Below are 12,636 nucleotides of genomic sequence, written 5' to 3'. Positions count from 1 at the left end.
GCACTGTATGTTGTTTCCAATTTTGAGTGCCATGATCAGATTTTCGCTTCAGTGGGATGCATATGTTATCCATCCAGAAAGGTAAGTTCAGGAATATGGAGATCAGCTCCATATGAAGTTACTTTAAAACTTAGGTAAAATGAGATTTGAAGTAATGCAATGGTAATGGTATTGGGGGAAGGAGACATAAACATGATACATAGCTTTCTACTCAATTATAAAGTCTCTACTAAAATGAATACTAAGTAAAACTAATGCAGTTGGCAATTAGTCTTTACTTCATGAATGAAAGGAAACTCCTCTGCATTGCAAAATACATTTACACTACTAACACAAAACACTAAAGACACACAGAAGTGTACTTTAATAAACATATATATCTTTATTGTAGCTGCAAGTTTTCCTGTGTCCCACAGCTTCCTAGTCCCAAATAAACACACAGAGGCATATATTAATTACAAACTGTTTGGTCTATGGCTTAGGCTTATTTCTAACTAGCCCTTTTATCTTAAATTAACCAATTTCTATTAATCTATGTATGGCCATGTGACTCCTGGCTTTACCTGTGTTCCATTCCATCTTGCTCCCCTAGTGGCCTCCAGCATTTTCCTCTCCCACCTCCCACCTCCCGCTCCATCTTTCTTCTCCCTGTATCTTTGGATTTCCTATCTGGCTCTAACCTATCTTGCCATAGGCCAAAGCAGCTTCTTTATTAACCAATGATAGCAACACATATTCATTAGATATAAAACTTTAGACTCACAAAGATAGGATAGATGATAGCATATATTCTTTAATTTTGCCAAATACAAATAGACTAGATATTGCAACTGTAATTCTTGCTTGATAACTGTTTTGTTATATATAATTTTACTATGTTAAAAATGAAAACCTTCCTTTTTGATTAGACAGAAACAGAGAAGTGCTGTGGGATGGTCTTTCTCTATATTGTGAATATGTGTTGCTATCGTTGATTAATAAAGAAGCTGTTCTGGCCTATGGCAAGACAGGTTAAAGCCAGGCAGGAAATCCAAACAAAGATACAGGGACAAGAAAGGTGTGTGGGGGGGGGTGGAACACTACAGGTGATGAGGGTGGGGGTAGGGGGAACAAGATGTAATGAAACACAGGTAAAGCCTTGAGACATGTGGTGATACAGAGATTAACAGAAATAGGTTAAGAATAAAAAAAGAGCTAGTTAGCAATAAGCCTGAGCCATAGACCAAACAATTTGTACTTAATAGTAAGCCTCTGAATGATGGTTTTATAAGCTGCTGTGGGCTGGGTGGGACACAGCAAAGTTTCTGGTTGCACTCTATATTTACTAATTAGAAAAACTCATTGATAAGGCAAATTTGTAGAGAAGACATAGGGAAACTTTGCTCTCTTTCATCACAATCATTCTCTTGCAGTATTTGCTATCTTCCTTTGTAACTGGAGGCAGAGTTTCCATCCCATACACCAATTATACCTGGCAGCCACTTCCCAAATTACCACTCAGAGGCTTATATTAACTATAAACGTCTGGCCGATGGCTCAGGCTTATTACTAGTTAGCTCTTACACTTAAATTAACCCATATTTCTTATCTACACTTTGCCGAATGGTTCATAGCCTGTTACCTCATTTTCAAAATGCCTTGCTTCCTCAGCGGCTGGCTGGTGTCTGCCCAGACTCATCCCTTCCTCATCTTCATTCTCAGTTTGATGTACTTCCTGACTTTATCTTGTCTCTCCATTGGCCAAAACTGCTTTATTACCAACTAATTAGAGAAACACACATTAATAGTGTACAGAAGGACATCCGACAGCATTCCTTGTGTAATTGTATCATGTTAACTGATTACCATCCTGGACAGAGACAGCACAGGTAAAATTTCTACCAAACAAGACCTGTTTCATCTATGATTTCCAGTGGGACTTCCTCCACACATCCTTGACATTCTCTCTTTCTACAGAAAACATGTCCCTGTTTCTGTGACCAACACTCTAACTTTACCCTAATCCAATCTTCTTCCCAGGACCTTATGTAAATAAGTAAATTCCAGGACTTTCTGTAATCACAACCCCCTACATGCACCCATCCAAAATTTGAACTCCTCTGTTCCATCTTTCCTTTCAATATCGATCGATGCCTTGTGTTACTACCACATAAATCCCTGTCTTGGCCTGAAATAATCTACACTATGCTTCATTCTCTGGCTACATATTTGTCCACTCTGTGCCTGCGTTCATTGTTCCCACCAAGTGACTTCTAAGTTCGTCACAACCTCTTCCCATCTAAGTTTGGAGACCAGCAGATCCTACAGTAGCCCAGACCAGTTCTCATAATTTATTTTTTTAAATGAATTTCTCATCTTTCCAACAATCATTTAGTAAAAATTCAAATGCATGTGTATGAATATTCATAAGATGATTTGTATTAATTATGCTTTGAATAATAAGACTATTTTTGCTTATAATTACCATATAATTGATATGATATCATTTCATGAAGTTTGGCAGAGCAAGTAGCTCTAAGTGAAATCTTCTATGCATTGTATCAGACGTTTGCCTGCCCGGTCCCCTTCCTTCCTCTCTCTCCTTGATTTCATTTGTCCCTTCTCCTGCTTTGTTTGAGTAACTGTTCTTCATACGACTCAGATAGGACCAAGTTAAATCAGTCAGATTTAAATGATGGCCGATAAAAATAGACCTCAACATACTAACTCTGTATTAATCTCTTAAACTATTTTTCGTTGTTGTGAAGAAGATAAATGACATGTAATTACTTTTTTTAAAAAAGGCTTTTTCTAGTTCTAACTAACTAGCTTAATTGTGAAAAACTAAAATTTTTGGAATGGTCTTTTTTGAAGGACTTCAACTTGGTTCTTGGACTTTTCAAGTTGCTTTAGGAGTGTAAGGCCTTTTGTGTGACTATGATGTCAGCCATCTTTAGTTTGGGGCACTTAGATCAATTAAGATGTATGTGGTTGTATGTCTTTAAATTCAATGAAAATAAATAGAATAGGTTTTCTCGCTAAAATGTGAGCTTATGCTGAATTATGACATGGACACATACAAAGCATTACACTATACTAGTTGAAATCAGAGAACTACTCTCTTCTTACTCCGTACTTCAATATATGTCACAGTCTGTCACCCAAATGAGGAATAACTTCACATAGCTTAAGATGAGAAAAGTATTTTCTTCTTATTTTTTAAAATTCATATTGTGATTTCCATAGAAATCCCTAAAAGTACGGAAGATAGCGGCTTACAGCTCAAAACAACTTAGAAGTTTCTTAACCTCTAGGAACTGTTAACTACTTCCATGTACCGTGTTAACTAGTACATGCAACTTACTCACATGTGAGAGAAATATCTCAGAGGCAAACTAGTCACAGAATACAAAATAAGCAAGTTGTAGAAATTAAATAATGAATGAAAGCTTTTTATAACTATCTTTCTGATTGATAAATGGAGTCTATCCTCTACTGGAGGGTAAACTCGGTTTGGCTATTTTAGATGAGGACATACATATTTATAAAACTTATTCCAAATTAAAAATTACTTTTCAAAATTTTAGAAGCAAAATAATGTCAGTTATTACAGATAAATTGAATGAGATCTTTCATTAACTCCTATTTATGTAAAAGAATAGAGAATACCTTCAGAGTCTACCAAGAATTACTTTGGTATCAAGTTCCTCTTGACTATAAATAGGAGAAAAAACAGTTATAAGATTTGAAAAATAATCATATTAGGGTTTACCCATAATGTACCTAAAGTTATATCTTTTTTCTCCTCTTTGTAATAGTTTGAGTGTGCTTATCCCAGTAACTACAGATCACATATTCAACCTGGAAATCTTTTATTATCTTGATACCATCTGATGGTTAAAGGAATCATTTTCTTTATTTCATACTCAATGCACAGAAGGTTTCTATTTGGATATGTTTATGTTATTTTTAGTGTTGGTGCTATGCTTAATGTAAATGACACATCTCATATGTAGGTCAAAATGATGACCTACAACTGCAGGGAGGGAAAAATGGAAGCCAACCTTTGACTGGCAAAGTTAGTATTATCTTGGGAGAAAATCAGAATACAGCCGAGGAGACAGGTGTGAACCACTGCAGAGCATATGCAGCAATGGAGAGAAACAACAAAGGTACAAAAGCACATCTGGAGGAACATAGAGAAGGTCTAGAGTTGTACAGATAAGGAAAACAAGCAAAATCTGAGATGTGAAAACACCTGCTTCTTTGGAATTTATTAACAACACTGGCCCATGGTTTATTAGCCTGCTCTCCATAGGGAAGCGTCTCAGTAACAAATGACGTCAGAATCTTGGAAGTCTATGGTGTCCATGGTAAATTCCTTCCTACTGGAGCTGCTGTGGTGAGCTGTGGCTCTGTTCCCTGTATCTTCTCCTTCTGGGGCTGGTTGAAAGAACAGCACGTATTTTATAAAGTGTCTTTTATACCAGCAGAAAGAACAAGAGAATACAAATTCACATGATGGCTTTTCCACAGCTTCTGTTCAGTGCTCTCTCTCAGTCACGCTCACATTTCAATGCCAGCTCATGTCAGAAGGCAAAGTGTGGCATCAGAGAACTATAGGTCAGACAGCTGTGGCATGAAGCATATAATCCTTTCATTATGAAATGAGGCAGAAGTAATGTGGACAAATGATGCAGTCTGCTCTAGGCGTGATTTTCTAAGCATGTTTTCCATTCAGAATATGTACTGTAGGAAATCTTAAAGAGTTAGGGCAGGTCTAGGCCAGAAGTCAACTGTTTAATAATAATCAACAGAGCTTTAGTACTGAATTCCTTTTTTGCTTGATAAATTAACAAAAAAAAAGGGTGGATAGTAAAGTGAATTTCTACATATTCATAATTTTGTCATAATGGTATACATAAAATCTATGATCAAAACAATGTAAAGATTGTAAAGATTAGGAGAAAATCATCAAAAATATGTGTTCTTAGGATTTCATTAGATGAGATAAAGTAAAATTAGTATTATACAATTATCAATTCATCAATAAACAAATGAACAAATATTAAGGCACAAAATGGAAAAGAGGGACAGACACTGTGATGGGAAATATTAATCAAACATCAGGTTGGTTACAAAACCAAATATATGAATCACTAAATTAGAATAAATGGCTGCACACTCAGGTTTACATAAAATTACTCAAACTGATATTTTTTAAAAATGACCCAAATACATGTTGTTTATAAGAAATACCTTTAAACAAATGGAAAGAAAGAGATTAGATGTAAAAGAACTGAAACAGAGCAAGAAGAACCTAGTATTAGGAATACGAGAATCAAGTTACTCATGATTGGAGAATGTTACCACATCCCCAAGACTCTTCAGAAGACTAGTAACATGAGACAGGGCTTCTAACATGAGACAGGGCTGATAAAACCAAAGAACAAGAAGCAACCTTACCATCATCAACGTGAATTTCAGAGCTCTTTCCTCAAGAGCAGATACACCAACAGAAGCCAAAATCACCACATTTACAGACACTGTAGCACTGTCAGTCACCATCTACTTAGCATCAATAAGAAATTACTCCCCACAAGCGCAACATTTTTCCTAAGAAGCAACTTATAATTTCTAAGATGCCACATAGACCTCATCTTGAGTCATAAGACAATATTTAGTGAATTTCAAAAGATTAAATTATATTTCTACATGTGACAAAATAAATTACTGAATGTAACAAATAAAAAAATAAAACAATAAATATTTAAATAGGATTAAATATTTAGAAGTTAAGAAACAAAATATTAAGTAATCCATGAGTTAGAGAAGAAACTTCAATGTATATGTAACAATATGTATTTTCAAGGGAACTCCAAAGACATAAAAATGTGAGGTACAGCTAATGAAACTTTTGTGAGGAAATTGTTAGATTTAAGTACCTCTATTAGAAAATAAGAAGGTGTTAATGCACTTGAAAAATAATGAATTATATCCTAAGGATGTAGCACCAAGAGAATAATAAAAATAAGAGTAGTACTCACTCAATCAAGAAAATTAAATACCATCATGCACAAATAGGTCAAACTTATAAGAGAAGAAGTCACCCGCACATCTGTACCGGGGAATAAAAACACTTGGATATACTCTTTCTACACATCTGTCCACTCACAGTTGACTATGAGCACTCCATAAAGTAAGTATGCAGTGGCAAGAAAAAGAAAATTAGAGCTACACTAAAGCACAACAGCTACAAAAATTGCTGAACTTAATAGAAAATAAAACCCAGAAACATTAAAACCTTAATATACCAAAGCAAGCTGATTCTTTTCCCAAGAGTGTAAGGTTGGTTTAACATGTGAAAATTAATGCATTTTATCACATTTACAGATCAAGAGAAAAAAATCACACTTGGGGTAAAAGGATTCTCAGTCTTCATAGGAAACACAAAACCCAATTTGAAGTAGATCACAGACCTGAGTGTAAAACTAAACTTAAAAACCTATAAAAGCAGAGACTGGTATAACCTTTTGGCTTTCTAGACATGACATAAAAATAAAAGTCATAAAAGGAAAAAGTTGAGTTCATCTAAATAAACACTTCTGCTCTCCAGAAGAAAATGCCTTTCAGGAGGTAGTCTGAGAAAAAAAAAATCACAAGATCAGTAACTGACCAAAAGTTCATATCCAAAATATATCACACATTCGTAAATTTGGAAATATAAGTGAACGCTCTCAGCCACGATAAGCTTTACCTTGTCTCAGTGAAACTGCTACTGTGCAGTAGTTCGAGAGACTTAGAAGCATATGTATACAAAAAGGCTTTTTATAGGAATGTTTGTGGGGCAGAGGAGATGCTCAGTAAGGAAAACCTATTTCTGGGCCTGAGTTCTGTTACCCAGAACCCAAGGATAGGCATAATCCCCTGTCCTCACGGAGCTCCTGTGGAAGATGAGTGGGAGAGACAGGAGAATGCCTGGATGCCCACAGGCCAGCAACTCTGGAACAAACAGTAGAAACACAAACACAAAGGAAGCCATGGCTAAAGGCAGAAAGCAAGGACCATCACATCAGGTTCTTTGACCATGTACACAGGCAGCCATTATACATGCACACCTGTAGTCACACACACGTAAGTATGCACACACACAAACATCATGTAGAAACACACATAATAGTTAAAACTATTTGTAGATGCTCTATTCAATAAATACAAAATTTTCATTTATCTTTTTCTTCTCTCCCATTCTCTTTCTCCCAGTGCCCCCAAGTGTGTGTATTTAGATCAAACTCATACCCTCATGAATGCTAATCATGTAGTCTACCACTGAGCCCCAGAGCTACACTCCTGCCCAATAATTTTCCAGCTAATAACTGCCCAGCTCTCCTTCAACGGGAGGGTGGATAGATAAACTGTCACTTAGTATTTAGAGGAATATTAAACGTCCCAGGATGGGTACTATTGACACACTCCAACTACCTGACTCTCAAAATTATGATTGAAAGATCAACCCAGAGATGGCCTGTTGTCTGCTTTGATGAATCTAACATTCTAGAACAGCTAAATGGGGACTGTGGTGACAAAGAGCAGATGCCCCACCTGCCCATGTGCAGACAGGGTAGTGGCAGGAAACGTGGGCACAAGGGAAGGAGTATAAGAGACCTTGTGAGATAGGAGATGGCTCTCTATGTCTCCATGTGCATGGTTTTAAAAAAATACATTTATATATTCCATCCTGGTCACAGTTTCTCCTCCACCCACTCCTCCCACATCCCCTTGATCCACTCCTCAATTTCCCTTCAGAAAAGAGCAGGCTTGCCAAGGGTATCAACCGAACACAATAGGCACACACGATGCAATAAGACCAGGCACAGATGCTCAGATTGCTGGATGAAGTAACCCATTAGGAAGAAAAGGAACCCAAGATCAGGCGAAAGAGTCGGAGACTGCCCCCACTCACACCTGTAGCAGTCCCACAAGAACGTGAAGCTACACAGCCATCACACATAGGCAGAGGACCCAGCTCAGACCCAGGCAGGCTCTGCGGGTGCCCCTTCAGTCTCTGTGAGGCCCTATGAGCCCTGTTTAGTTGATTCTGTGGGTCATGTTCTCATGGTACTCTCAACCACTTTGGCTACTACCATCCATCCTCCCCATCTATCTCAGGGTTCCAAGACCACCACCACATGTTTGGCTGTGAGTCTCTGCATCAGCATCGGCTCCCATCAGTTGCTGGAGGAAGCCTCTCTGATAACAGCTGGGTTAGGCTCCAGTCTACGAGTATAGCAGAACAACACTAGGAATCATTTCATTGACTGTTTTTGGTAGTTTTGTTTTGTTTTGTTTTGTTTTGTTTTAATCCTAGGTCTCTGGGCTATCCAGCTTTTGGTTTCTGACCATCAGGTTTCGGCTCCTTATCAGGTAGCACGGCCCTCAAGTTGGACCAGGCATTAATTGGCCACTTCCACAAGTTCTGCAACACCTTTACCTCAGCACATCCTCTAGGCAGAACAAATTGTAGGTCTAAGGTTTTGTGACTGGGTTAATGTCCCAGGCCCACCACTGGAAACCTTGTCTCATTACAGAAGATGGCAGGTTCAGGCTCTGTATCCCCCATTATTGGAAGTCTTCATGAGGGTCACCCTCATGGGTTCCAGGAAGTTTCCACTGCACTAGGTTTCCTCATTGCCCCAGAAATGCCCCCCAATTTTCTCTCCCTCTGCCCATCGTTCTTCTACCTGAACCCTCCTGTTCCATCCCTTCCCTCCCACAGTCTACTCTTAAAATCTGTTCTAAGCATTCTTCAAACTTGAAAAGTTGCCTTAAGATCTGAGTATGTCGCTAAATGTCCACTTCTGCTAGGTTCTCAACAAAATAGACATTGAAAAACTGTTTGAACATTCCACCCCTTGTGCTAAAGGCATTATCAGTGGACATGTGACAGTGAGGCAGGTGGAGAATTAGACCCTGGAACCATGTCAATGTGTAGGACCAGTACAAACACCGGCTTTGAGCCAAAACAAAGTGGGGGTGAAGGAAGGTCACTATCCTTCAGAAGAAGCCACCAGAGAAGGGAGATTAGAAGGAATAGATCTGATTACTTCTTATATTTCTCCACTTCTAAACTTTATTAAATGGAATACAAAGGTTTCCAGTCTGGAATAGTGTATCAAATAGCCAGAATCCTCATAAGCTGCACCCCTCTTGCCCCACAAATTCCCTTCAACCACTTGTTAAAACCTATTCCTATGAAATAAAATTAAATAATCATTCTACATGGCAGCTCAAAGTGAAAAACTTAAAATGTAAATGCACGGTTAAGATAAGACTCTGGGATAAATAGATTTGTCCCCATATAATCATTATATGGATACCAAAAATTAAGCACATAGCCTTTTCATCCTGTTCTGGTAATGTAGAAAGAAGGCAAAGAAGATACAGCTCCATGTAGTGCACATTTACTGAGCTTGTAACAGGTGCTAAATCAGCGGTTTGCAAGCTTTTGTGACTGTGACCTTTACTGAGAATTACAATTCACATTTCAGCCTCTATGCAAGTATGTATGTACGACTAGATCAGTGTTATATAATAAAACTCATTCTTGCTAAATAAGACACACCGATGTTGTCTAGTCTAGTGTAGGTTGTTACATAGCTACAAAAAGGTAGGTTCTGGCCCATTTAGTTTCACTGACCACTAATAGGTTGTGCATTGTGGTTTGAAATGATGCATGGTGCTGTTCTCTCTCCTCAAAATGTGGTCTGTGGAACAATATCCCCAGCATCAGAGGCAATAATAAATGCAGAAGCTAAGGCCACTCTTCATACCTTTTGAACAAGAATCTGAATTTTAACAGCACGTCTTACATGCCCCTGTGCATTTCCAGGGCTGGAAGCCTTGTGCTGGAACATAGGATTGCTGAAGTCTTCCAAGCATTGAATCAGACAGAGTCTTAATCAGCAGTCAGGTTTTAAGCCTTTATTTTTGTTGTTGGCTTTTATAATACGCACACTTCAGCCTCAAACTGTGCCATTAATTCAGTATCTCCAAGATCAACAAATAAATAAATGAACAAATAAAATCTATCACAGCTTCTGAGGCGAACCCTACTGAAGAGGCGTTGGTCTATCAGGTTTAATAGAAGTGAGCTGATTTAACTGCTTATATGTTATAAAGGTGAAATAGGTATTTCAGGTACAAAGGAAATATTTTCTTTTAGCTTTCTTGTGGATGACTTCATGTGTAGCATTTTATTTCCCATGTATTTAGTGACAAGGGCACTACTACATCTTATTCTGAATTACTTCTCCTTGTGAGAAGAATTCCAAACATGTCTTTCCTACCAAAAGCTTCCCTTTCATGGAGTATAGCATGGCTTTGGGTAAGATTGCCATGGCCAGTCTTGCTGAGTTAGCAATGCCGCCCACCCCCGTCCTGGTTAGATTCCTAACCCAGGATCTCAGCTGCTGGAGAAGATGGGCCTGCCCTTAAGTGCTGCCGTTCATCATGAAGCACCTTCCTTTCCCTGGGGTATGTTTCCTGAGTGATGGGAAACTGTAGCCTGGGAGTTGCCAATCCTGCTAACACTAAAAGGTTCACTCCCATTAGCAGCTTCTGTGTTGCATTAATAATAAGAATAAATAACAATAAAGAGACCAGCCTTTGCTCTCAGTCTCCCCTGAGGTAAGGCCTTGGCTTCCCTCCCATCCCCATGGTCCACTCTAATGGTCTTTCTGTACTAAAGCAGCGGTCGGGGAGGTTGATATAAGTACTGCCTCTTTTATCAGAGTTAAGTTCCTTCTTCCTCAAAAGTTTGGAGGGAATTTTTTCCCCTAGGGTATCTAAGTTAAAAGCAATATTACCAATGCTTTTGCCAGGTAGTGTGACCCATTTAACTCATAACTTAAACACAAGTTAAAACTACTAGGCACAGGGAAAATGGAAAGAAAGCATCAGGATACATAATCAGGCACAAGAAAAAACTTGATTATTTTAGAAGCACATTCTCAGTCTCCCTGTCAGAGCTGTGAATTAAAACTCTCCTACAGGCACTCTGGGCCCTTTCTGTTTGTGTCTTTACTCACCAAATAATTTTTCTTCACAGCAATAAATTACAATCAAGAAAGAGGATTACTTTTTTAAATACTAAAAATTCATTAATAGGCAAAGAAGAAGTGATGAGAAAAATGGGAAATGATAGTAACATTTTAAAAATATTTGGGTGTAGTGGGTCAAGAGTGTATGTTAATCAATTGATTTTTTATAGAATGGTCATGAAGTCCATAGAGGAGTCACACACCTTTCTATTGATCTCTAGCCGATGGGTTCTTTGAAGACACTTTGGTGTCTGAACATTGTTGAAAAGTGTGCATTCTGTCCCTGGAAACTGATTATCTTTGCAGTAGTTTGATTGTTAATTTTTTTCGTTTTCAAGCAAAGCTACCTTCTCTTTCAACTTACTGTGTTCATTGAGTCCATTATTTCACAGGTGTTGCTCAGTCTTTGCCATCTAATCACTAGATTTTTTTCTTTCTCTCTTGCATCATTTTGTGCTCATTTTGAGATGCTAATTTGTGATTTGTCTACATTTTGCCAATTTCATACTTATACTCTAAGGTAAAAGACCAATATCAATAATAACCAGTACCAAGCCAGACGGTGGTGGCACACACCTTTAATCCCAGTACTCAGGAGGCAGAGGCAGGTAGATTTCTGTGAGTTCAAGGCCAGCCTGGACTACAGAGTGAGTTCCAGGAAAGTACACAGAGAAACCCTGTCTTCAAACACCAAAAATAAGTAAATAGATAGATAGATAGACAGACAGACAGATAGATAGATAGACTGATAGATGATAGATAGATAATAACAAGTACCTACATTAATATTTTAAATACAACTTATATTTATAACTAAAGATAATCTGAAAAAAATTAAAGTTTGAGGCTGGAGATATGGATCAATAGTTAAAAGTTCTTTTTATTCTTCTAGAAGATAGAATTCAATTTTCAGCTCCACATCAGGTGACTCACCTGTAACTGTAGTTCTAAGTGATCTGATACTCTCTTCTGTCTGCTATAGGCACCCCAACACACATATACACACATGTACACAAATTAAATAAGACTTTAAGTTTTTAAATTATTTTCCAGATATTTATAATCAACATGTTTTCTTTGTAAATATGTAACAGGCAAAGGGAGAAATGGAAGTATCTAATAAGACAACTCTGAATATTTCTAAGATTGTAATACTTTGAATGAAAAAATGTGAACTTTAGGAATAAGAAGATGCAAAATACTTTTCACAAATAGTCACTGGATTTTTCCTCCAAGCACAGACCACTCCAAATTACTTTTAAAGTGATCCCATTGGGAAGTAATAGCTTTGACAGAGAATTCTCCCAGTACCGTTGATACTGTCCACACCTTTCTGCATGCCTTTCATATGTCGTTTCTGTTCCGCAGTCCATGAAGGCTCTGGAGAAAGCAGTCAGAAGGAGACCTCCACCTGTGACATTTGCCAGTTTGGGGCAGAGTGTGATGAAGATGCTGAGGATGTCTGGTAAGATGCTGCTTTGGTTTCTTAAAAGAATGTCAGAGATTAATTATTATTTTTATTCATTAGCTATTCTTTCATTTTGTTTTTTCGAGACAG

At 37.8% G+C, this 12,636-nt stretch overlaps 1 protein-coding gene across 4 annotated transcripts in view; it reads left to right on the top strand.

Annotated features, from left to right (window-relative positions):
* The window catches only part of Tmeff2 (transmembrane protein with EGF like and two follistatin like domains 2), a 358,120-nt gene that overhangs the window by 132,014 nt on the left and 213,470 nt on the right, over positions 1–12,636 (top strand). For all 4 annotated transcript variants that reach the window (XM_036172755.1, XM_036172753.1, XM_036172754.1 and 1 more), the window contains exon 5: positions 12,447–12,543. In XM_036172755.1, the coding sequence (XP_036028648.1) occupies positions 12,447–12,543 (97 nt within the window). The remainder of the gene's footprint in view (positions 1–12,446; positions 12,544–12,636) is intronic.

The sequence above is a fragment of the Onychomys torridus genome, chromosome 23 (assembly GCF_903995425.1).
Source record: "Onychomys torridus chromosome 23, mOncTor1.1, whole genome shotgun sequence".
Classification (NCBI taxonomy): domain Eukaryota; kingdom Metazoa; phylum Chordata; class Mammalia; order Rodentia; family Cricetidae; genus Onychomys; species Onychomys torridus.
The sequence above is the reverse complement of the archived record's forward strand: the minus strand, read 5'-3'. Positions and strand labels throughout refer to the sequence as shown.